This window comes from Dermochelys coriacea, chromosome 11 (genome assembly GCF_009764565.3).
Source record: "Dermochelys coriacea isolate rDerCor1 chromosome 11, rDerCor1.pri.v4, whole genome shotgun sequence".
In the NCBI taxonomy this organism is placed as follows: Eukaryota; Metazoa; Chordata; order Testudines; family Dermochelyidae; genus Dermochelys; species Dermochelys coriacea.
In genome coordinates, this window is record NC_050078.2 from 45,416,968 (window position 1) to 45,442,928 (window position 25,961).

The following is a 25,961-nucleotide window of genomic DNA, read 5'->3' on the forward strand; positions in this document are numbered from 1 at the left end:
TACTTCCAGATTTTAATTAAATGTAAGTTGCAGAACAGCTGCTATGTATGCAAATGTCTTTTCTTGCCTCAGATATAATTTTGAGCCAGTTATGATAAAAATATATTGAGAAAGTATAAGCCTACTTATTTTTTCTAACATTCTCAGGTTAGTAATATAACATACTTGCTTTAACATGCATTTAGCTTTGAATATATTTAGTCCGTTGTGGTTCCAGTGTGCATGGAATATATTTTCTGCAGTGAATTTGGGGAATTAACTGTACTCAGAGAATAGTTCATTCCCATACATGTGTACTCTTCTACATATCTATAGAGCCATATATAAATGTGTTATATCTATATTACACCCACACACAAAAACTGAATTAAAAGAACATCAAGGTTGTAAAGTAAAGCACTCAGATGGAAGAAAATGCCAGTATTAAGGTTGTCTGTGTGACTTCAGTTTGGCCCCTTTGTGTGTATGCGTTATGATACAGTCTTTAATCCTTTTTTCTCCTATGTCCAGATGCAGGTCTTCAGATTCTTTCTTTCTCTCCTCCTTTTACCATGTCCTACCAGTAGGCCTTGTATCAAAGCTACCGAGTCCTGGATAAAGATTGGATGGGGCCTTTCAGGGTGTGGACCGTATGGACTTTACATGAAAGAAGCCTCATATCATTTCAGACTGATTCTTATACTATTTCTGTGATCCCTCTTTTTTCATTTTTTATTTTAAAGGCTTGTGTTCACCAATTGGGAATTGGTAGATTAAACACTCTGATTAGTGATTAATCTTCTTCTCCAGGAACAGAGCACACAGCCACTGCCAGATTTAGGGAACAATAGGTCAAACATCTTAACATTTTGTTTAGAGTGGTGTCTGGCTACAGCCCAGATGAGTTTGGGGTTCTCACAGCAAAGTACAGCTCAGCTGTGGGTATTAAACAAGGCCTTCTAGTGAGCCTGGAGCAGCTCACAACAAATGCCCCTGGTTCTCTGGGAGACATTACATGAACGGAAGCAAGAACTGAAAACTAAGGACAATGTCTCTTGCCTTCAGTGCCATTTAAACCGTGGTTCTGTACACAGAGTCCCATCAGACTGGAGTCCAGGCATTGGGTTCATCCCTGTAGATCCCAGTCTGTAGTCTAAGCACTTTAAAAATAAGTCCTGCTTCTCTAATGAAGTCTATCTGTCAGGCCCTCTCTTCAGGACAGGCAGCTCTTATGCTGTCTTTGGGCAGAACAGGTATTTTTCCACCCCTGCAAGGAAGTTTGTATCCTTTCTTCACTTTGCTGGAATGAGGTACACACATCTTGTCACAGGTGGTCCTGCATGGTCAACATGCCTTATTATTATTTTGGGCAATTTTCTACTGAATATCTGTTTAATAAAATCTGCAAAGAACAGTGCATGATTTGCTGTTTGGAATCCTATTGAGTTGAGAGTAAGACTTAAGTTCACCCTAATTATTCAGACAGATTACTTTCAAGTTGTTCTCTTAACAATTTATACTCCTATTTTTCAAATATACAGGATACAAAATAAAGGCACTATGTAAATCTGACTTGGAAGGCTCACAAAATTAAATTAGAGTAATGTTTGAGGATAGGTTAGTGTCTAATGTATTCATAAAATCAATTTTCTTTTCGAAAAAAGATTGAATTTCATGTATTCAGTTCAGCTGGTGAATCAAGCTTTCAAAAATCCAGAACATGATATGAGGTGCTGTATTTATCCGATAACCTTTTTAATGCATAACAAGTACTGAATTTCTAACAACCTACACCAAGTTTTTAATATTTGATGATACCTTCCTAACCCAATAAGATGCCATATTCAAAAGAAGCTCTAAACCTTGACTTAGATCACGAAAGATAAAGAAAGGGGTTTGTTTCTGGCTGGTGAGGTTAGAAAGATATTGAGGTCTATTTAAAACATTCTGTTTAAAATAGTCAATTTGGAATTTGGTGGCATTTTCATTTCACTTCTGGAGATCGGTCTGTGAATCTTGCATTTGGGCACATGTGAAAATGAGTTTAGTTTTGCCTGAGTTCTCAATATATTTTCTCCAAGACTACAAAGCTGAACACAATTTCATAGAGTTGGTAGCTTCTCTCTGGGAAAAGACCCGTACTTGAATGGAACATTTGCTTCAAGTTAAGATGGAGAGATGGAGCTGTTTTGGCAATAGTGATAGGAACTTGCAGATTGTCTGTATGTGCTGTAATTGATTTGAGCCTGTGCTATAATAAAACTTCCTCTCTTTTTCTGAAGTGCTTTGTGATGTATAGATGAAAAGTGTAATGTAAGTGCTAATGCTACTGTTGATATTCATTATTATTTTAAGTCCCTCATTAAAATTATATTACAAAGATTCACAAAATAGTTTGTGATGAGTAAGTAAACAGGGTCAGTAAATTGTCAGAGCCAGACAAGGTAACAAGGAAGAACTGGAAAACTGAGCGTGTTGCTGACACAGGACTACACTGGAAACAATAGATTGCAAGATAAGTACTTTTTATTTTTCTCCAACTGAAGGAAGCCATGTTTTGTTTGACCAACCTGAAGAAAGCCCTATTCCTGGCTCCCCAGACCTTGGGCCAGGGCAGAGAAACGCTGTGGGGAGAGGTGCATGTGCTTTAAAGTGGCAGAGCTCAGTAGTATGTTTCTTTGTCTCGTTTTCCCCTTTCTTCTCTAACCTGTGGTCAAGGCCACACTCTTACAGAGCTGTTTTCGTGGGTATAAAAATAACATTTTAAATTGCTTTAAAATGTTTACTGATGTAAGTGCAGCTGCTGCTGACTCCAGACTGTACTGCTGTCGTGGCTGGGCTGAGCAAGAGTTGCAGGGCATGAATGGAATGAGGGGTAAGAGACTGGGGGGAAATTCAGGAGGCAAGAGTCCATGAGGGGGCATTAAAGGAGCAGGCATGCAGAGGAGGAGAGGGGACTGGGAGGAATGTGTAGTGGGAATTAAGGGCCTGGGAGCATATGGAGAGATGGCATGGAGCTGTACTCCCTGGTCTCGGGGAGAGGCAGGATGGAATGCACCGAATAGGGGACATAGAGAAGGGGCATTGAAGGGGATGGGACCATGAGGCTTGGAATGCAGTGCAGGGAACGGGTTATAAATAGAAACCTTGGGGCAAGATGTTAGGGCTGTGTTCTGACTTCTCTGGGCCTATTCCCCATGCTTATCTGTTAGGCCTATGGCTCTTCTCTGCTGGGGAATGCATGGGTTGTTTGTGGTATTTGGGGATAGGGACATTACAGAGAGTGTCAGACAGTGCACTGGCATATAGGTTTTTTTCACAGATCCTAAATCTGAATGTCAAATAGGGCCACAGAATTACCCTCCTCTTTAACCATATAAAATAAACAAGTTTTTCAACGGACAAACTGAATACAGTATCCTCCATTCACTGACACAGCAGTAATTTCTCAGTGTGTGCTTGTTTTGATTGAACACAATGTGTTTGTGCTGAAGTTGCCATCTTTGAAACCCCAACATCATCTTGCTTTCATATCCTTATATCTTCCATTGCTAGTGACATTGTCCACACTCTGGCCTGGGACAAGGAGCACACTCTGGGCTGTCACATGCCTAAAGGAGGAAAACTAATTTAATGCCCACAAAGTGCTACTAATGCAGAAGATCTTTCAATAATGATCATTACTCGAAGTGTTTAAAGTCACAAAGTGTTTAAAGTGGAGTGTTTAAAGGCAAATCTTCCTAAACAGAGATGGGTTTTAAGCAGGATTCTCAGCTGTGCATTACTGCCTTGGGACTTTCTGTGAAACACCAAAAGTCAACTAAACATAAATGCCCTGGCTCTAGGTATGAAGGATCAGAGATGGGACTTTCTTTGTATTAACTACAAAGGTAAAAAGTACGGTCTGAGGGGGTCTGGGAGGAGCATGTTTCCTAACACACGAGGAAATATTTGAGTGATTCATCCCTCAAAGATGACAAGGTTACTGCAGCGCTAAGTTATACAATGCAACCTTTAATTTTGACAGACATTTTTTAAATTATTCTGCAAATTCATGCAGCTTGATCACTCACTGTAGGTCCTCCTCCTCCTCCTCTACTTAGATTGTCACTTTTTAAAAGATTTACAAAATCCTTGCACTGCATACTGGGAGACCATCTCTATTTGCTCCTAATAATCTGTGTAGTAGAATAATAATTTTGCGTAAATTTGATTTTTTTTTTTTTTTTTTTACCTTTCTGTTTCTATAGTGTGTGACTACTGGACCTGTGTGAGATGCAGCTGTCATCAGAATAATAGCTCATCTATATACCTACCTATGACACCATTAAAGCAAATCGTGCTGCAAAATGACTAGTTCTTCTATAGGACTCTGTTCAGCAGAAATTGTACCACAGAGGTCACAACTTGAGCATTCCAGTATGAACTATTCAGCAGGAAACGAAACCATTTTGTGAGGGTTTCTTGTAAATAGCCGATCGAGAGTGGAGACCATTTAAACTATTCTTTCAAACTGCTGCAGACTCTCATATTGATTAATCAGTGCCAAAAATTGGCTCATTGAGCCATAGAAAGATTTTTGATTTAAGAAAGAAGTTTAGCTTTGAACTTTCCCAACACAACTCTGGAGCCTATTCCAAGTTGGCAAAAATTGTAAGAAGTTTTTAAAATGCCTCTTTATGTGGTCATTGGTCATTCGTTCTTTACTGCTTTGGAAATGTCTACGGCTACTTAGCCTCTGGGACTCAGCTCACAGGGTGAACATGCTCTCAAAGATAGCATATTATATAAGATGGTATAATGGGGAAAATTTCCAAACATGGCCATTGGAAAAGGTGGGTAAAAAGACTTCACCTAATGGAGAATAGAATGAAAATATTGAGACAGTTCTGTGAGTGGAGAAACAAGTTCCTCCCCTCCCCTTAGCTAGGATTAGGTGCATGTTGGTGTAGGAACAATGGAATCTCGTTTTGCCTGGCACCTGTGAAAACTTAATAGCCGTTGAATAGAGCTGTAGATGATTAATACACAGTGGTAAAGAGAAGGTGAAGTCAGTAACATGTAGGTGGTGTAAAGGAGCTGTGAATTTTTCTGCTGTTCTAGTCAAACTTTTGACAGACTAGTGTGATGGGGAAACCTGAAATGCCAACTGTCCTAGAGAACTCAAAGTAAAAGCTTTGTTTCTCATTCTGTTCCTTTTTTATTTGAGGTAGGACAAGCTAGACAAAAGGCACACGCACCTTTTCTAATGTTTGTGATTTTTCTCTTCAAATTTGTTCTTGCCTTCCTTGTCTTCCCACCACTCCCTTCTTTCCATGCACCCATACTTCTCTCTGCTTCCATTTGCAGGCAGAATTCAAAGTGTAGGAGCAGGCATTTATAAAATGAGACCCTCTCTTGGTGGGGTTAAGATGGTAAGAAGTATTGGTGGTGGAGCCTAGTGTACTATAACACAGCTCTGGTCTTTAGAACGCTCTGTATGGATTTGCTCTGGAGCTGGGAGAAGCTCAATAGGACTTGTATGCTGACTGTAGGTTGATTGAAGCCTAGACCTCTCTAGCTTCTTTCTCCTCCAAGTCTAAGCCATACGAGTTGTTTTCAGAGCCAGAACTGTATATAGGGCCCTGCGGCAGGTTAGATTAAGTCTGGAGGCCCCCTGCTGGAGGCCTTGCAGCCCTGTGTCAGTCTGCCCCAGAATAAAGCAGAGAGAAGTCCTCCAGGCAACCTAGAGTGGCTGCAGAGGAACAACCAATCAGAGGGGCTGATGGAGCAGCCAATCTGGGGCCGGAAGGGCTCTATATAAGCCAAGGAGCAGAGCCTTCAGTGGCTGTGTGGAGCCTGACAAGAGAGGGCCAGGTGCCTGGCTGGTTAGGTGAACAGCAGGACCACGGACAGCTCACTGCAGAGAGCTCACCAGACAGAACCAAGCCCAGGGAAGGCTGCCAAAGACCAGGTGCCTGGCTGGCTGGATAGAATAGCAACAGGACCATGAAAAGATCAGTGTGAGCAGGCTGAAACCGGGGGACTGAGCACAGAACCTGGCCATACCAGTCAAGGGTACTGAGATGGGCCTTGCTGGTCTTGTTACAGACAGCCCATGCAGAGCTGCTGAAAGGACACTAGCAGAGGGTCCCGAGATGGGCCCCGGCTGGGTGTTGAAGAAGGCAGTGCCTCTGGGAAGAAGCCTAAGAGCTATGGCTCCATACCAGGGCCAAAAAAAGAACTTGGGATTGTATACCTTGGAAGGGGAGGACAGTGTATGTGGCTCAGCCACAGGGCTGTCGCTGAAGATCTGCTGAGAAAACCATCAGCTGGCAGGTGCTCCCAAAAGGTGTGTGTTGCCCGTTGTAAGACCAAAAAACAAAAACAGGCTCACACCCAACCGAGAAACGGGGGGCACCCGTGAGAGGTAGATGCTGCCCCATGAAAAAGAACTGTTTGCATCCAACCAGAGAAAGGGGGCTCTAGAGAAAGGTGGGAGCCAACCCCATTATAGTCCCTTGTTCCACAGCCTGTTTGACTATATACGAACATATAAAATAAACAACTACAACAGTGTAAATACATTTTTATGAAATAACTTTCTATGTATATAATGGATACTGGACATTAGACTATACTTAAAACATATTTAAGTGTGTTTCTTTCCTTTGTACACTCAAAGAAGAGATGCCACACAGCATAATAATCTGTGAAATAGTCCTTTGAACAATATAAGTTTTCCACAACAAGAATATCCTAGAGACGATAAGACCATTCCCATAGAGAGGGTACCTGTGGGCATTTTCATTTTAGTATAATAGCATGATTAGCAATCATTAGCAGATGGGAACACAGCTCCTAATGTAGTGTATCTTCTGCTGAATTTATGAATAGGTCTAGTAGATAACCAGCTGGTTCCAATGGAAAATTTGGTTTTGGGTTTTATTTTTTTACGTTGTTTTATTGTCTATGCCAATAAACATTCATAAATTAATATATGAAGATACAGGGAAAACCAATGCCGATTTCACAATTTATGATAGATTTAGTGTTATGTAATCTGACAAACAACGTGGTAAGAAATAGTTCACATTTTCCTTTTTGAAGAACGACAGTAGAGGTAGCCATTTGTCCAGAAAACAAGCCCAGTCTTTGTTTTTGATTTGTTCCATCAGGAAAACATTCTTGATTTAAGGAATTTACCGAGTTCTGTATCCGTCTTAATTTCTAATAGACATATTTGGGAATCCTTCGGAAATCATTTTGATTTTATTTCATATTGTAAACTATTTGGGGCAGTGCTGTGTGTTCTAATGCTTTGGTAAAGTGCATAGCATGTTTTGAATGCTTTCTTACCATAAGTAATAATTTTCAGCTGTTATTGAGATATCTGGTCTCCGTTACTGTCCCTGAAAGATACAAATTTAAGATATAACCCCGAATGATTAAGTTAAGTCCTTTGTGCTCTTGTAACCAACTACACCAATTTTAAATTATTAAGTTGTGCCTATAGCTGCTTCTTGTGCTGGGCAAATATTACTAGAAGGCAAAATATTAGTAATTTGTTGCAATCAAAATGTATTACACATGACCAGAGCGTGGTACTCCTTTGTTTTGTTACATATTATGTCATAATTACTATAAAACGTGTTTTAAAACTTTGAATTCACTCTTGCCAGTTCTCATATTTGTTGGCGTTATTAAAGCTTCAGCTCCTGAAATAATGCGATTATGTGAGAATCTCTTTTTAAAAGAGCCATTTTGGTGGCAGAGAAAAGATGGGACATGTGACTGGAGCTCACCCTAGAGGCTTAAGTAACCAGAAGACATATGAAAAGAAGAACCCAAAATGTATTATTATTTTAAAAATCTCATTAGTTTAAGCCAATCTCATGATATTTTGGGGCTGACAATGCTGTGAATTAAACCATTAAAAATAACCCTGGAAAATGCAAAGTTATGGTATACCACAATAAGGAACCCCCACACTTCCCCAATAGGGTTTGTCAGCAGGATTTAAAATCCTGGAACTTCGTATTCTTAACCTAGACCTCTAACACTCTAACATTATCATTCATATGGGCCAGCCACCGGAAGGGAATGTAACATAACTTTTTCAGTGAGTTGCACAAATATTTGCTAGGCAGGAGTAGAAATATGGAAAATGGGGCTACTGGGTTCTATCCTTGGCATTGGAAAGGGAAGTGTGTCCTAGTGGCTAGAGCATTGGTTACAGCCGGTATAGGGAAGAGCACAACTGTGGCAGATTCTTGCTAGGAGCCTGAGTGGATAAGTGTCATAAAAATAAAGGGAAGGGTAACTACCTTTCTCTATACAGTGCTATAAAATCCCTCCTGGCCAGAGGCAAAACCCTTTCACCTGTAAAGGGTTAAGAAGCGAAGATAACCTCGCTGGCACCTGACCCAAAATGACCAATGAGGGGACAAGATACTTTCAAATCTGGAGGGGAGGAACAAAGGGTTTGTTTGTCTGTATGATGCTTTTGCCGGGAACAGATCAGGAATGCAGCCTTGCAACTCCTGTTAAGTTAGTAAGTAATCTAAGTAGAACATGCGTTAGATTTCCTTTTGTTTAATGGCTGGTAAAATAAGTTGTGCTGGATGGAATATATATTCCTGTTTTTGTGTCTTTTTGTGACTTAAGGTTTTGCCTAGAGGGATTCTCTGTGTTTTGAATCTGATTATCCTGTAAGGTATTTACCATGCTGATTTTAGAGAGGTGATTCTTTTACCTTTTCTTTAATTAAAATTCTTCTTTTAAGAACCTGATTGATTTTTCATTGTTCTTAAGATCCAAGGGTTTGAGTCTGTGTTCACCTGTACAAATTGGTGAGGATTCTTATCAAGCCTTCCCCAGGAAAGGGGGTGTAGGGCTTGGGGGGATATTTTGGGGGAAGACGTCTCCAAGTGGGCTTTTTCCCTTTGTTCTTTGTTTTAAAACGCTTGGTGGTGGCAGCATACTGTTCAAGGACAAGGCAAAGTTTATACCTTGGGGAAGTTTTTAACCTAAGCTGGTAAGAATAAGCTTAGGAGGTCTTTCATGCAGGTCCCCACATCTGTACCCTAGAGTTCAGAGTGGGAAAGGAACCTTGACAATAAGAGTGGAGTTTCTCATGTTAGAGATGTGTTCTGTTCCCACCTCTGCTGGAAGTGACATTGTGCAACCTTTTAGCTTGTGTGACTGATACTGGTTTGTTTGTTTTTGGTTATTGTAAACCAAAACACTTCATTTTTTGATTAAAACTTGAGAAATTATAATGGAACCAGACATTTTAATGAGAGAATTTCCATTTTGTCAAAAAGCCAGTTTTTGTCTCAAAAAACGTCAATACATTTTTCAACCATCTCTAGATTTTACACTTAACTGGAAGCAGTGGAAATTTTTCCTATTATAATTTAATGGAGAACTGATGGGCTGTAATTAAAAGCTTTAAAAACATGCTCTCACCTGTATGGTTACCTCTCTGTGCTCATCGCATGCTGCTCTACCTCCATTCAGAGTGTGTACATGAGATGCTTCTACAATATGGCTTATATGTCCACACAGCTGAAACCTGTGACTCAGTAATATCTTGTAATTGCAGCAGCCTGAGCGAGGAGAAACGACAAATAAATCCTAGGGTCCCTTCAGCTATCGAGTCCATCCTCAGAGAATGAAAATGAGCTGAAGGCTCATTTCCAAATGATCAGTCAAGCTGGAGGTTTGAATACACTGGAACTCCACTAATTGCCATAAATAAAAGGAGTACTTGTGGCACCTTAGAGACTAAATTTGAAGGCGCCACAAGTACTCCTTTTCTTTTTGCAAATACAGACTAACACGGCTGCAACTCTGAAACTAATTACCATATATGCTTCAGGGATTCTGGAAGGGGAGAAAATTATCCTTAATCATGTAGGCAAGCAGAAAATAGGAAAGACAGATGTTGTACTGACCTCTCATCAGAATCTGATTATCTGTTGTTTGACCTCCTCCATCCATTTGAGGTCATGATTGATGACATCAGTCTTAGCTATGTATTTTAAAGCAGAATTAATTTCCTTTATACCGTTTTGTAATGCATCTGAACCAGGACTGAAAAACGAAGTGGTACTCACTGTTATAGAAATCATACTGAGTGTAAAGTGGTTTGGGAGTATATAGGAACTGTGAGTGAGTACCAACTTAATGAAATCTGGGTGAAGCTGATAGTCTAAGCAGAATAAGCCTCATTACTTCCCACTGACGATTATGATATTCTTTGTGGAGAATTGAATTTTGTGTGTTCGAGAGTGAGGAAAGAAGCACACTTAAAAAATCAACTGCATTAACAAACAATACTTTGTCAATTTATTTAGAGAAACATAAACTAACTGTAATTATTTTGATAATCTTTAATAGAATGACCAGAAAATGTACTTGGTATATTAGGCAAGGATCAAAAATATTTTTCTTACTGGTTTAAGACCAATAATAAGACAAGATTGCTGATTCTGAAAGCATTTCCTAGCTCTGTCAGGTTGTGAAATATAGGACCTGAAAGCATGACTGCTACCTAATTTAGCAGTTTTTAAAGTTATTTTGCTGTGTTATTAAATATTAACCATGCAAAACTACAGTACTTTCACAAAACCTAATGTTAATATTTGTAACTTTGCTAACAGTTCCCTTTCCCAGCAAAAACTGAAAGGCTATTTAAGTGACCTCTCATCTATTGCTGACATTATAAGCAGTTCCTTTTTCCATGTTCAACAAGAGCTACAGTGGCCCAAGTAAGTGGAGAAAATAACCAATTTCATCCATTTTTCTCTGACCAATTTTTCTCCACCTGATTGGATGGTTATAGCACTTCCTGAATGTGGGATTGGCAATGTTTTATGAAAATAGCTACATAGTGCACACAGTAACTTAATTTTAAGTCTTGTGAAAGTGCGTTCACTCACTTAAAAGTCTGTATTACAGCTATTCTCTTCCTTCCCCATAGCATACACTCCTCAATTCCAGCATAATTATAAACACCTGTAGTTAGAGATGAATGTTTTATACTGTTCAAATCTTGGAAATCCAGTTTTTAAAGTAGCTGAAAGAGATGATGGTAATCAGATGAGATTGTTACTATCTTGCATCTCACAAGTGCTAAAAACGATTTCCAAGCTTTCCAATGATAAATCATTTCTTACCTGCAGAGTTCATAAGGGATATGATGTTAAATGGGTTGCTGGTCCCTTGAACATTTTGTCACCAGTCCAGGACTTAAAATAGCAAGACCTGGACCTCAGACCAGGGTAATTTTTGATCCCTACAATAAAACTTTGCAATATAATACAGCATATATAACAATATAATAGCACTGTACTGTAAAATCTTTACTATGTGGTGTGGGAAAATGAGGGGTTTTTGATGCAAATTAATTGAATTTATGGATTATTAAAGAGAGGATAATTGAGGTTCTTCCATATTGTAAATATGCTACAAATAATTAGTACTTCTCCAGGATCCTACATAAGACTTTCATTGTTGATGATACAGAGCCTGCTATTAAATTACATTTTTGTAATGGAAGGACTGTATCATTTAAACCTTGAGTAAAAATCTTGACGATCTCCTGTAGTAATAAAAGTTTTATGTGGAAGGTCCTGGGGATTTTTTTTTGTTGTTCCAACTGTAGTTTTATAATGTTAATGCATTGCTTGGAACAAGATGTAAGAGTACATTAAATATACGGCTCAGCGGATGTATAGGTAATGTGGGATGTCTGTTTCTCATTTCATCAGAGACAGGAACTCTTCTAGATGTAACACTTCGGTAACAATAATCTCCTGGCATTGGGTGTTGGCCCATTCTAGGGAAAAACGCTCTGTTGTGGGCAGCTTTGTATGTTTAGGGTTGGGTTCTGCATAACGTGAAGTATGTTTAGCTGAGGTCTCTGCCTCTGCTAATAATCATAGCTTTCTCAAAGAGCAACCGTAAAGTGGAAATCATGTAATTCTTGTTCTCTTAGCTCAAAAGATTCTGAATAAAATAAAAGTAGTGAAAACTGACCAGAGTGTTGTCTGTTTTCACTGTACTGCAACTTCACTAAATTGTGAACAGCAGAGACTCTGGAGTTGTCTATCTGCAGACTCGGGAAGACAGCACTGCACTTGTTTACATTTAGTTCAACATTTGACTTATTTGCAACCATATGTGAGACTTTTTTTTTTTTTCAAATGAAGACTTAGAATCATCGGAAGTTAATGGTAATTGTCCCCTTTGCATCCCTCCCTCTCCATCCATACACAAACACACACAATGGGAAGTATCCAGTTTGCTGTGGTGGGCAGATGAGTGGAACTTTTAAGCCCTACAAAGCCAAATCCTGTATTCCTTACACATGACTTAGTTCCCTGGGCATTTCACCTGAATAAGGACTGCATGATTTGCTCCATAGAATTTAAATAGTACATTTTAGAGTAAACCAAATTCCTAAAAGAAGAGTATCAAGGTATTTAGTCCCCCATATTGGCCTTCTTTGACCACATCTTCAGTCAATGTGATGATGAAACAAGGAAGGAGATGGTAGAAGGATGAAGGATCAGTCAGAGGTGTAAGCCAAGTACTCTGTTTTGTTGGCTTTGACAAGCAAATACTCTTGGGCATACCAACTATTTGGTGACCCAGATCTTCACTTTTTGCAGTTTAATGAAAGACCGGTCATTAATAAGGGTACCATGGCCCATAATTTGAATAGGTGTCAGAGCCATGACTTAGCATGTATAACGAAGACCTGTCTGGATGGGGCTGCAGGACCAAGCGGATGCTTGGTTCAGAATGGCTCAAAAAAGGGTAGGTGAGGAGGAGTGGCTGTGCTTTAGCATCTAGTCTCAGGGGTACGAGGTTAAATAGTCCAAAATTGGACAATGATATATATTAAGGAAATCCATCCAAAGAAAAAAAATCAGCTTCTGGTACCTTAAACAAACCAATAAAGACAGTGCAATGATTGAGAGACAATTAAGTTAATAGGAGTGTCCATTTAATATGTTCCAGTGTCCTCAAATATAAAATTAAACTGCTAGTTGCAGATTTCAGCTATTTTAATTAGGTGCATGGGAATGTCAGACCACCTGAGTATATCTCTGCTCACTTATTTAAAGTATACATTGTGTTTGTTTCAGATATAAGATACTCGGTAGCTAGACCTGAAAAAAAACAGGGGAGTTGTTTTCTCCGTTTCTGTTATTTATGAAAATAATTTAAATGCAGTTTCTGAATGTAAAAACATGGCCCCCTTAAATACATATTGAGCAAGAAAGCATAGAATGTACTTAAGGGAGAGCATAGCCTTTTTATTTCTTTTCAAATAGTTCTGTAAAGTAAGTACTACTAGCAATATGTATCCCATGTTTAGTGTTTAATGAAAGCTGGAGAAGAAATTTACCTAATTTTAAATTCAAACAAGAATGGGGTCAGGATATGGGATTTGTTATTATGTTGCACACTGATCACCAATTTGTCCATTAATGCTAATTCATGAGCTTCTCTTCTTCAGAGATCAGCCAGTATTGACCTCTGTTATTTTAGGAGGAACTCATTTGCACTTCCGAGATCTTTTAATAAACATTTAGAATCAAAAGATCAATAGTAATGGAGTAATCCATCAATAGTTGTAATTTTACCTGTTTCTTCTTTCAGATTCAGATGAATGACCAATACCAGTGTTAATTTACATCTTTAAAGTATGTTAACATATTGCTTTTTCTTCTTTTCTGGTTTGCATAATTTAAAAGCTTCTTTAAGTTCTGTAGGGGTTCTTAGGCCACATCTACACTACCCGCCGGATCGGGGATCGATTTATTGCGTCCAGTGTAGACACGATAAATCGATCCCCGATCACTGTGCTTTCGACTCTGGAATTCCACCAGGGCGAGAGGCGGAAGCAGAGTCGACGGGGGAGCAGCGGCTGTCAATCCTGCGCCGCGGGGGCGCGAAGTAAGTGATTCTAAATCGATCTAAGATACGTCGGCTTCAGCTACGCTATTCTCGTAGCTGAAGTTGCGTATCTTAGATCGATCCCCTCCCCCAGTGTAGACAGGCCTTAGACAGCTAAGGCACCACCTTGGGTTCTGATGTTGTTGCAGAAACAGGGTATATTCCAGAGATCATCACCCAGAGGTGAACCTTAAATGCTGATGATGCTGATCCTGAGTTAGTGGGTATGAAGTGATTAATTCCCTGTTTTATAACAAAGACAAATTGCTCATTTCCTGTAAGCAAGTTATTAAATCACTGGTATTTTGCCATATTATAAAGATGTATTTTTATTGTATTTTTATATTTGCAACATCTATAATCCATTGTTATGAGCTGCAACAAAAGCAGGATTATGATTTTACTGCGTAGAAAAAGATCACCAATGTGGGAGAAACTTTCAATAAAATATGCAGTATGGTTTACAGAATAAGGATTGGCCCCCCTGAATTGTGGTGTACAGATTGGCTTTTGTTTTATACATCCACAAAACATACAAACGTTCCTATCCATTGTCCCTCTCCAAACACAAAACTGCCCCTATTGATAGACCAATCTGTAGAAATGCTGAGGTTGAAATAATTCAAGTTTTAGAGACAGACCCCTATTTTTTTTAGTTCATTTTTGTCTAGAGACCCAATCCCACACTGTGTAAATTGTATAGCCAAATTATTCCTGAACTGCATATAGATTCTTCTGGGCAACTGTGTGGGAAAAGAATCGGTCATAAGAAGCAAATAGCCAGAGCGGAGGAGCACAAATTTTATCAAAGAAACGTATCATTTGAGATTGGATTTGATTTGGAGCTATCCAAATAGAACTTTCAAACCCAGCCCTTTTTCTGTTGCAGATGGTAACCCTGCACCTCGTGTAATACTGGGCTCTGGGCAGGTCAGACATGTATTGGTACCTTCTCATCATTATTACTAATTGTTTTGGCACATGAGAAATCTTGATCCTGCTGCTTCTAGGGGGAGCACATGTTAGCCAGGGCTTCAGCTGCTTGGCCAGGCTCCATGCCCTTGGAATACTCTCCATTTCTGAGGGTGGAGATGGCTTTTCCTTATGTCAATGAGGTTGCTCATAGCTGCCCAGTCTAGAGTGTGAGACTCTGTCTTCAGGACCCCCCACTCCATTTCTATTTACAGCAGAGAAATTGTTGAGAAGTGCATAGCTTCCAATAGTTAACAAAAAATAATTCAGGGGCAATGCGCCAAATAAGCAGAGGCCTGGGGACTGCCAAATGTTCTTATTTGGATCCTAGGGAATAACACGTTCTCTTAAAAGAATATTCTAGTTCAGAGCATCAAATGGTTGCATTTTGACTGTTTCTCTGACTCTATGGAGTCCATCCCATCCCTTGAGGTCTTTGATCGTTAGATTCTTCTCTTGGAATCCTCATTTCCCATGGCTGTTTCTACTTACGATTGTGGCTTTAAGGTGGGAAGACCCGTCCAGTATGCTGAGAGAGAGGAGAGCTTGTCTGTTCCCCTGCCCTGGAGGTGTCTTCAGGTGGCATCTTTCCCTCTTTCTAATCAGTGGGAATGCCAGCATAGGGGTTCTCTACTTTCCCTTGAGGTGATACAGGCTTCTCCTTTCTTTCATTTCTACCTGGGATGAGCATGTGGCTTCTTCCTAAAATCTTTCCTTGCTTCCCCACACTGTTCCTCCTCTTGTCCCTCATATCTATCTTGTCCTTCATTTGTTTCTTCCAGTTTATATGTCCAACCTTTTCCAAATTGTGCTCCTTTGTGTATTTTCTAATATTGGCTCCCTCATTTATCTGCTGCCATTAGTATAAACATCCTCCTGTTAATCTAAACATTATCCCAATACACCCTTCAAGCCCTTTTTTTCCTATAAAAATAGTTGACCTCTCCTGAATCTCCGTTTTGTTAAATCTCTTCAGAGCAATCGTTTATTTCCTTTCACTTGTTTCCCTGCACCTTGTAGCTTTTAACATACAAATCAAGTTTTAGAGTGTAATTATAGTTGCATATGAATTTCATGTATTTTTTTTTAATAAAAATTGATCAAAATAAATTGAAATAATCCCTGGCCGGTCAGTTCAAGGGATAGAGAATTTATTTATGGTAAATCAATATCTTTGTTTTATACTTCATAATAGTTTTGTGTACAAGTTTCCTAAGAAATTATTTCAAGAATGTTGATTTATGTGCATTCTTCCAATCCAGATAACAGTTGGAGATAAATCAGTAAGTAGCTCTCAGTGCTTACAGATCTTTCAGACTATTTAATGCAATATTGACAGAGAAGATAAGCCAACTGCCTCAGAGCTCAGCCTGAGACTGACCATTCACTATGACTCATCTGCTTCAAATAATGTTCTTTCGGTTAGTAGACAGCAGAAGGGAGGTCTAATAGGTTAACAAAGAGGAATTGGTACTGCAGAACCATAGGGCAGAGACTTTAGAATTCTCACATGAGAAATCGAGGAAGGAGTGTTTGTGATTAGATTTCCTTCATTTCCCAAAACACAACTGAAATCCTTTGAGAAATGGAACGATGGAAGTAGAAAGTGATTTAGTTTTCATCAGTGTCTAAATCCCAGTTAATATTTGATCTTAAGGCACCGAGAAAAGTATACACTAAAAAGTGGAAAACTATAGCTGAGTGAGCAGATTGTAGCTAAATCTAGGGTAAACAGCACTTCCACGCAGCTCCCACTCGCCTGGACTGGGAGTTTCTCCCTCTTCTGTAACTAGTGGCTAAATCTGATATATTCTTAATGTTAAAGCTAAATTTGGAAGGGGATATAAATACACATGGGAAAATTCCAAATATTAGAGGAAAAGGCCAACTTGAAGTTACTGAATTCAGTTGAACAAAGCATATCTCGTACCTTTATATAAAATATAATTTGAATTAAATAGCAATGGCAAGGAATACCAAATTGAAACTAAACGTGAAAAGATCTTTACCCCAGAAAGAATTGTAAATGGGTGAGATTTACTGCATAAAATCAGTGAGACGGGCAAATTGGGTACAGTCAAAATGTAGATGACAGCTATAAGGAAAGTCAACAGAAGAAGAATGAACTTTAAGGTCTAATGATTTTATCTTGATCATGAAATATTTTTTTGTTTATATCTGCAGAAGAGATTAGGAAGTCCTCAATAAATATTTAAGAATGGACATTCAGTTCATTAGCCCGTTCCATAAAAAAAGTTATAACTTACTTCCCATTATAATGTGTATACAGTAAGTATTGTATTTGCATGTCTGTACCTATAAGTAAAATTTACTTGAGTGAACTCTATGGGCAAGATTAAACAATAAAACAAAATAAGGAGAGGGTATATGAGGAAATGCTTCTCTCCACTGAAAAATATGTAATACACTACAATATATTTACATACAACATAAGAGGAAATTATATACATCAAAAGGAGCTGTTGGTGCTGAGTATCCCTGGCAACCAACAACCAGACCATTTATTAAGGTGTCTTTGTATGGACTTGGATGTCTAACTTTATGCACCCACATTTGAAAAATTTGACCTAAGTGATGTGCTTGAGTTGAGGCTATATGGTTTTTTGGATTAGGCACAGGACTAGGAATCAGAGGAGCTGACTGCTAGTCCTATGTATAGGGCAGAATTGGACCTAAATAATTCTGCCAAGAAGCCTCCCCATAGCTAGTCATGCACGCTAGTCGTTGCCAAGAAAAAGGATTAAAACCAACTTGCAGTTATTACTAGTCAAATAAAGCTGGAAAAAATGTTCATAAATTGAACTTCACTTTTTGAACTTTCAGGTTTCCTGAATGTGTTGTCTGATTTTTCTTTTGCCTCGTGTTGGCTAAAAATATTCTACCCAAGCGTATGGCTTGATTCTGCTCCCACCAAAGTCAATGGCAAAACGCAGAGTGACTGATGGAAAGGGAGCAGGCCCATCTGTGACATTGCAAGAAGATTGGTTTAATTTTGGTGAATTTAATGGGAAGATCAAAAATTAGGTTAATTTATTAATAGAATGCCAGCTTCAATTTTAGCTCTGGAGAGACTAAGATCTCATTACATTTGGAGAATTGTTTATTTTAATTCTTTTAATGTGCTATAAGGGGGATATGACAAAGTTTAAATGATCAGGCAGATTTTGGGAAATAAGCCCTAATTATTGAAGAGGAATGGATCTGAATTTATTGCAACACAGGAAAGCTCAAAGCTGGTACACCATTTCTAAGATTTTTCATTACTTTCTAAAATACAGCTGTTGATCACAGTGTAGGCACTGACTCCGGGGGTACTCAGGGCTCAAGCACCTAAGGAAAAAATTAGTGGGTGTTTAGCACCCACCAGCCACAGGTGTTCGGCGGCACCGCTGATCAGCTATTCGGTGGTGCTGTTGATCGGCTGTTTGGTGGCTGGGGAAGGCGCTTGGGAGAGGATGGAGAGCAGCGAGCAGTGGACGGGCAGGGTCTTTGGGGGGCAGCGTGGGGGCGAAAAGAGGTGGAGTGAGGGCAGGGCCTTGGGGAAGGGGTAGATTGGGGGCAGGGCCTCGGGAAGAGTGGGAGTGGAGTACCCCTGCGGAAAAATAAGTCAACGCCTATGGATCATAACTTGTATTCATAATTTCTCCTATTGTGCCTATATCTGCCTATTTTTCAGTCATGTTTCTCTAATTGATTCATTAATTCTTTGTTAAAATGTTAGTAATATTGGTACTAGAATTATTTAATTTTGTTAACACTTGTAATATTTACTGAAGTGTCACCATTGAACAGATGCTGATGCACATGTATGTTATAAACTTTGTTATATTGTAAAGTTCTGTTTATAAGCTATATTGTGTGTGAACCAATCTTTACATTCATGTTCAGTGGTGCAATTTTGTGAATATATACAAGTAGGTAAGCAATATGTAAGCAATAAAACTGCCTGGATTGAGTTTGCAGTCAGTTATTTAACAAGTTTAATGAGTTTGGTTGTCTCAGCTCTGTCTCTTGAGGGAATTTGTGCACATCAAAAAAAATCACCACTGAGTCTAGCTCAAGTGTCAAGATTCATTTATTTATTTATTTATTTAAAGCTTTAGACTTGACTAGAAGGCACTTCACAATAGCTGAGGACAAGAGACCATTGGTAAAGCTGTTGTTCTTGCATGCTACTTGCTAGCACCGTTGGCTCTAAAAACAGTGCATACTCTTCCTGAACACTTTTAAAAAGGATTGACACTCTTAAGTGTCAGATTACTGTCTTCCTCTGCCAATGCTAAATATAATTTTTTCTGCATAAGTGAACTCAATGGAGATCAGACATGTTAAAACCAATTTGATTTTCATTTACCCAAAAGCTACAATGCAAAAAAAAATATTTAAAAGACCTTTATCGTTCAGCATAAATAGCTAAAAACTTGTTTTTAGCTATTACATGACTGAACTGATTGTACAGTTCTGTGAACTGGGATTATCATCTTTGCTTTCTGCTATGTCAGATCTTTCTAAAGTGCAGCAGTTTTAAACATTAACATTGATTTTTGATTTGTATTAAATTGTATAGATCTTGAAATACCAATAGTGATATAAATCTCTGCAGCACATACTTGTATATCATATTTATACAGTATGAAAACATTGTTAAAATGGACCAGCAGTCCGTGGCATGCTAATGTGAAAGGGGGGAGAACCCTCTCATTGCACAGGTTTGTTAGTTTTTCAGCATCTGGGCTGAAAAAGGCTAGGGCTATCATAGACATCTATTTGTTTCTTGTAGAAACCGTACTACAGGCTGATACAGAAACACAGTATAGGTTTGGGTTTTTTTTAATGAAGGAGGTATTCCATTTGTTTGTCAGTGCAGAGTATCTACTTTCCTCTGTTCATTTGTATTGTAAGAGGGACAAGGGCATCTCTGTTGCATTCTGAAGAATTGTGTCCACTTATACCAGTGTGAATTTGGCCTTATATTTGATATCTTTTAAAACTCAGTATTTACCTCTCCAAGTATTTGTTACCAATATACTTAAAATAAGAAGGTACTATGGTCACTACAGGTATCTGGAGCATTAAATACTGTTTTTAATGGCACCCACCATGTGTGTGCTTTAGCTTTAAACAAACATGAATAGGACTTTTAGTGGCAAGCCATGGGTTAGAATTATATCAACTTGAGAGAGTATTTCACAAACAGGGTACCTTGAAGGGCCCCGCTCTATAGTGTGAAATCACTAGCATGGAAAGAGCTTGTTGAGGCAAGGGCAAAGCGTTTGTAATTGAGTTCATACAGTAACGTCTTAATAACATGGGGCTAAAACCTCAGACTCTAAAATCCAAGTGGTAGATGTTTCCAGCTCACTAGAGAGAGAGCAGGTGCAGGATTTTCCTCTCGTCTAGACTAAGATTTCTAGAAGATGCCTCAACTTTTCTGCACTATTCCTCCATGTTAGGATCTAAATCTTGTACTAATCTCCCTTACTAAGCATCCTTTTTGATGCTGTGGTGAGAAACACTCTTGGATTTTCTGTCTTTTACAGGTGGTCATTCCGGTTGCAATCTCTTTGGCAAAGGAATCTTTTTGGAGTTAAGGTCTTATTGGAAAACAGCAGAATTGCATCTCTGATGAGGGCAAAGTTATGTTTAGAATTAACACAGGCTTTATTTCCAAAATAAACCCAGTTACAAGAAATGTGTTTTGTTTTTCTTCCATCCTTTTTTTGCCCACATGCAAAACATCCTTTAAATAAATAAATAATTAAAAAAAAAACAAAACAAAGCTAATCAAGCAACCTACCAACCCCCTGAACACACACACCTCTGCCATACTCTTGATGTCAGCAGGGCTCGAATAATCAACACTGAACGTGGCACACAATTCAAAAAAACTCTAGCTTTGCTGATCTAACCCTTATCATAAAAAATAAAACAAACAAAGAAAAAAGCTGCCAAGGCTTCAGTTATTAGATGGCTAAATTGGTGCTTTTCAGAAGCTTTCAAAAATAGACACCACCTTTCCCCCTCAAACGTTTATGGTCATTTTTTCAGAGTCATGGCAGCTTCCTGGCTTGAAGGATTATTTGAAACCTATAAAGAGACGTGAGATGGTCTCCTGGTCATGTTTCTGTACCTCCTCTAAGTTTGACAAATTAGATGTGCAGGTCTCATCAGTCCCTGCCATTGGAAGGAGGGATCTGTACAATGCTCCCCCAATAAATTATATTGGGGTGGGGGAGAGGATGCATCTGTTTCCTCATTCATCTTTTCTTTTCCCCTGGGGTGACACACATTGTATATCCCATTGTAATAGATCTGCTGACTTTCCTGGCAAAGAAGAATAAGAACATTTATTTGATTGTCCCTGAACATTTCCTTTCTTCTAGTAGGAAAGTCTGCAGATTCAACCCACCTGGCACAATGCTTACAGTTCTGAATGAGGCTTAATTTGTTGGTTTCTCCTCAATTTTCTTTATGGGCACAATGTATACATGTTTGCTTGTAGTTGGAGTTAAATTTGAAGTTGTTCTTCAGTAGGGAGTGTTTGTATGACTATCCTGTTCTTGCTAATAACCTATGAAATAAAGTTTGAAGCAATTAGTTCTGTGAAGCAACTTTGGAAGTACTTTGAACTGGCTGGGTCTTCACAGGTCTAGATTGACAGTTCTAGTTCTGCATCCAAGGTGCTTCAAGCCATGGTAAAATGCATTGTAATGCATCTGTGGGCTTTCCTGCTGGAAGAAAGGAATATTTAAATTCTTATTGTCAGAGTGAAAAGCAACATTTGTACAGATATTGGGTAATGTCAAGCAACCATAGGTAAATATTTGTGAAATCCGTTAAATGTATTGATGAAACCATATTATAGAACCGTGACTACGAGTGAATCTTTTTGTTTGCTTACAGATATGTAATGAAACTTTTTTCAAAGTTTCGGAGTAGCAGCCGTGTTAGTCTTTATTAGCAAAAAGCTGTATTCGCAAAAACTCACGAAAGCTTACGCTCAAATAAATTTGTTAGTCTCTAAGGTGCCACAAGTACTCCTTTTCTTTTTTCAGAGTGAAAGTGATTCATTCTCTCTCTTTTTCTCTCCCATTTTTGTTTTAATTAAGGTGAAGTTTGGATGCCTTTTGAGTTCATCTCCTCCTTTCCAGAAGATAAACTGTGAAACTGAATAATGTGGAAAATCCTTCCACTCTCTTTTTGTATGTGAGTTTGAGACAAGATTGGTATGGTCTTAGCAGCAAAAGATCATCTCTAGAAATTAACTGCAACTATGAGTTCAGAGGAGAAAGGTGTATCTTCTGCTCACAAAACATCCACTCCATCACATAAAAGTGCCTCCTCTTCATTGTCATCTCAGAGGGACAGTAAGCAGGTAAGGAAAAGATCCTAGACAACTGGCTTTCCTCTCTAACTTGTAACATTTGGTGGTTTTATTAATTCATTCTTCCTCATGGTAGCAAAGCCCCATGCTCAGTAGTTAAAGTCTTTTGATAATAGAATTGGGCATTTCCAATGCAGGTAAGATATGTCAATGTTTCAGTAAGTTCCTTATTCCTTTTCTGCTGTGTCTTGGAAAAGACATGGATGTGGAAGCTATTTGGGGGAAATAAACTCCAGACCTATGACATAGCTGCAGGGTATTAGGTAAGAGGGATAGAATTATGTGGTCATGGGTAAGGAAGAATTCTTCATAAGTCTTTCTCTTTTAGTTCTGGGAGGCATTTTCTTTAGAGGTGTTAACCTATGAATGCTTAAATGTTTTGCATATTGTGTGTGAATATTTAACTTCAGATCTAACTACAGACATGTGTCATCTGTTACGTATGGCTTGACTTGCCAGGCTGGGAACAAGCTTCTCTTTGAAAAGGTGCATTGTATCATAAACATTTTGTAGAAACACAAAATTTCTGAAATTGTATCTGATTTAGTAGGGATTCAGGTAGAATGCTCCACGTTATATTGTAGAATCCCAGTTATGCTGGGCTTCCATTGCTAATATGCTCCCCAGGATCTGTGCAGTTGGAAGGCCTCACTCTGGGTCAACTCCATACATCTTTAGGGCCCTAACAAATTCATGGTCTGTTTTGGTCAATTTCACAGTCATAGGATTTAAAAAATAATAAATTTCATGATTTCATCTATTTAATTGTAATTGTATGTGTCCTGACCCAAAAAGGAGTTGAAGGGAGTTGCAATATTATTGTAGGGCGAGTTGCGATACTGCTAGCCTTACTTCTGCAGTACTGCTGGTGGTGGCGCTGTTCTCCTCGTGATAACTGGTAAAGAACATAAGCCAACATTTTTTTTTAAATGGGTGCTTAAGGCTAGGTTGCAAATTCCATATTTCAGCACATAAATATATAGCAAGAAGTTTAAAAAGAGGATCCACTGTACTGAACACTTCAAAAGCAGGTCACATATTTAGGTGCCTGAATATGGACTTAGCATCCTGATTTTAAACACTCATTTTTGAAAATATTGGCCATAATATTTTAAATGCATTATAATGTTATAGGAGAGGAATCCATAGGAGCTTGAATGGCTTGTGAGTGATTAATTTTGAAGTGATGCTGAGCTAGACTATATGATAGCCACTGAAGGTGTTAATGTACACAAGACAATAAACACCATGAATGTTGTTCCTATTATACAAAAACGTAGAAGAGAGAATAAATCACCATATTTTTGTCCTACTGTCCCCATTACGATTGCAGTTTTAATTTATATTTCCTGCTTATTGCATTGTTTGTGGTTTTTTTAATCTTTCTTGAGAATTAATAAAGAAAAAAATTAGAAAAAGTATATTTCTTTTGTAGCGGGGTAGTCACCCATTCCGGCCCGGAAGGGGTTAAAATAGCCCTGGGAAAGGGCTGCTCCGGGGAGCCAATAGGCTAAGTTGATTGGGGAAGCAGCCATAGCTGGGGCCATGCCCCAGTCAGGCCACAGCTGGCCCTATAAAAGGGCTGTAAGCCAGGAGTTCAGAAAGTCTCTCTCTAGTGGTAGAGAGAGAAGGATCTGGCTGCCTGAGAGCTGAGGAGGGTGCCTGAGTGGAGCAGGGCTGGGAAAAGGTTAGAGGAGCTGGGGAGCTCCAGCCTGGAGAACCCCCAGGCTGGAGGCCTTGCTAAAGGCCAGGAAAGGTACTGGGGTTTCAGAGGTGCAGCCCAGGGTTAGGCAAAGGCAGCAGGTCCAAACCACCCTTGTCGATGATGAGTGGTTTACAGACTGCAGTCTTCCCCAGTGAGTGGAGGCTAGATGGAGACTGGCAGTAGCCGCTGAGGCAAGGTGGGGATAGAGGGTTGGGTGGGGAGACCCAGAGGGTGGGTGTACTGCCAGGGGGCAGCATCCCAAGGTAAAGGAGCACCGGAGTCTGGGAGGGACACGGGGGCCAGCGGCAGGTGAGACGCCGGCTTGCAGAGGTTGCTCCAGGCTGGAAGAGCTAATTCCCGAGATGACCAGCAGGAGGTGCTGCGCCAGTGAGTCATCGCACTGCTACGCTTGCCATGAGAGGCCTTGAAAATGTTGTGCTGCTGCCTTCTTAGACTTGTCATAAGTCATTTTGGGAGGTGGCAGTTGGGTAAATAGCGGTTTCCTCAGTGGGGTAATCTGTGTGGAATGTGACAGGACTGGATGCTGCGTCAGTATGGATTTCACTGTCACTGTGAGGATAACAGTTGATATTTCTGGACTGTGAATGATTGAAATCCTCTTGTCATACAATTCCTATCAAAGTCAAACTAGCAATTATGGAACAGTTTTCCAGTAAATTATGGTGCAGGAAACTGAATGAGTATGAAGACAACTATGACAAATCATTGCAGAGAGGGTGGAAAATTTCCTGCTGTGTAAGTATGCTGGCATTTTAATGCATGTTGCACAAATAAACCACCTACATCATCTCAGCGAAGTAGTCGTCAGAAAAAAGCTCTGACATCGCCACTTTGCAGATTCCAGAACTAAATAATTGATAAACAGAGTCTACTGCAGCCAGCAGTAAAAGAGAAGCTGGGTTCAAATTTTAATCAACATGGAGACTTACCATCGTTCAGTTGTAGCTGAACATTGCTAATTTACAGGGATGACCAGGGAACCCATTACAAATTAGGGTCAAAATGTAACATTTAGCCACTACCAGGGTAGGGTTTTTGTGAAGTCCTACCTAGCAGCCCGTGGGGAGCTCTTCAGGATGGTTCAGTGTGCTTCCCTTGGTGCAGCTCTCTATTCTGAGAGTTAGTGCTGGGCTCTGGGTGGGCCAGAGCCATGAGCCCTTGTCAACTCTGCTTCCTTTGAGGCACCAGGGCTTTCCAGGGTGCACCAGGAGAGCAGTCTCTGCAGTGTGGTGAACATAAGGACTGCAATTGTGACAGGCCCTTCTCTGGGCCCCACAAGTAGGGGGAGACTCTTGTCCCACCCCACAATTAACTCCAAAAAGGCTAGTCATAATCTGATGCTCAGCAAGTAAGAAATCAGAGTTAAGAGCAAATATCATGAAGCATGTGCTGTCCATTTGTGACAGTTTTGGGTTAGTTTTAAATGTATAGTAATCATAATGTGGTGTTAAATGTACGATCACATGCTGCAAAAATAAAGATGTCTTTGTATTATATGCTCTCACTCTAACGCTTCGGTATTAAATCCTCGCTGAGAGGATGGGAAGAGGTTAGATTTTTTTTTTGACAAGTTATAAAGGATCTGATCTTGCAGACACTTACATATGCAAATAACCTTTCGCATGTGAGTAGTTCCATTTAAGTCAATAAGATTACTCACATGAATAAAGTTAATCTTCTATATAATAGTTTGCATGAACAAGCCAGATATATGGAGGTTAGCAGGGCTCTATTGTATAATTTAGAGATAATATGGGCCAAGATTTTCAGAAGTAACTTGTGATTTTGGTTGCCTAACTTGAGACACCTTGAAGGACCTGTTTTCAGAAGGTGGGTTTCAACATTTTTTGATAAACAGGCCCCCTTGAAGTATCTGAGGTGGGCATCCAAAAACTAAGGCATGAAAAATCACTGGTCACTTTTTGA

The 25,961-nt window shown here is 39.4% G+C and overlaps 1 protein-coding gene across 14 annotated transcripts in view; it reads left to right on the forward strand.

Moving 5' to 3' along the window:
- The window catches only part of OSBPL6 (oxysterol binding protein like 6), a 213,892-nt gene that overhangs the window by 87,038 nt on the left and 100,893 nt on the right, over positions 1 to 25,961 (forward strand). For all 14 annotated transcript variants that reach the window (XM_038422141.2, XM_038422152.2, XM_038422145.2 and 11 more), the window contains one exon: positions 22,035 to 22,300. In XM_038422141.2, the coding sequence (XP_038278069.1) occupies positions 22,199 to 22,300 (102 nt within the window). In that variant the 5' untranslated portion in view covers positions 22,035 to 22,198. The remainder of the gene's footprint in view (positions 1 to 22,034; positions 22,301 to 25,961) is intronic.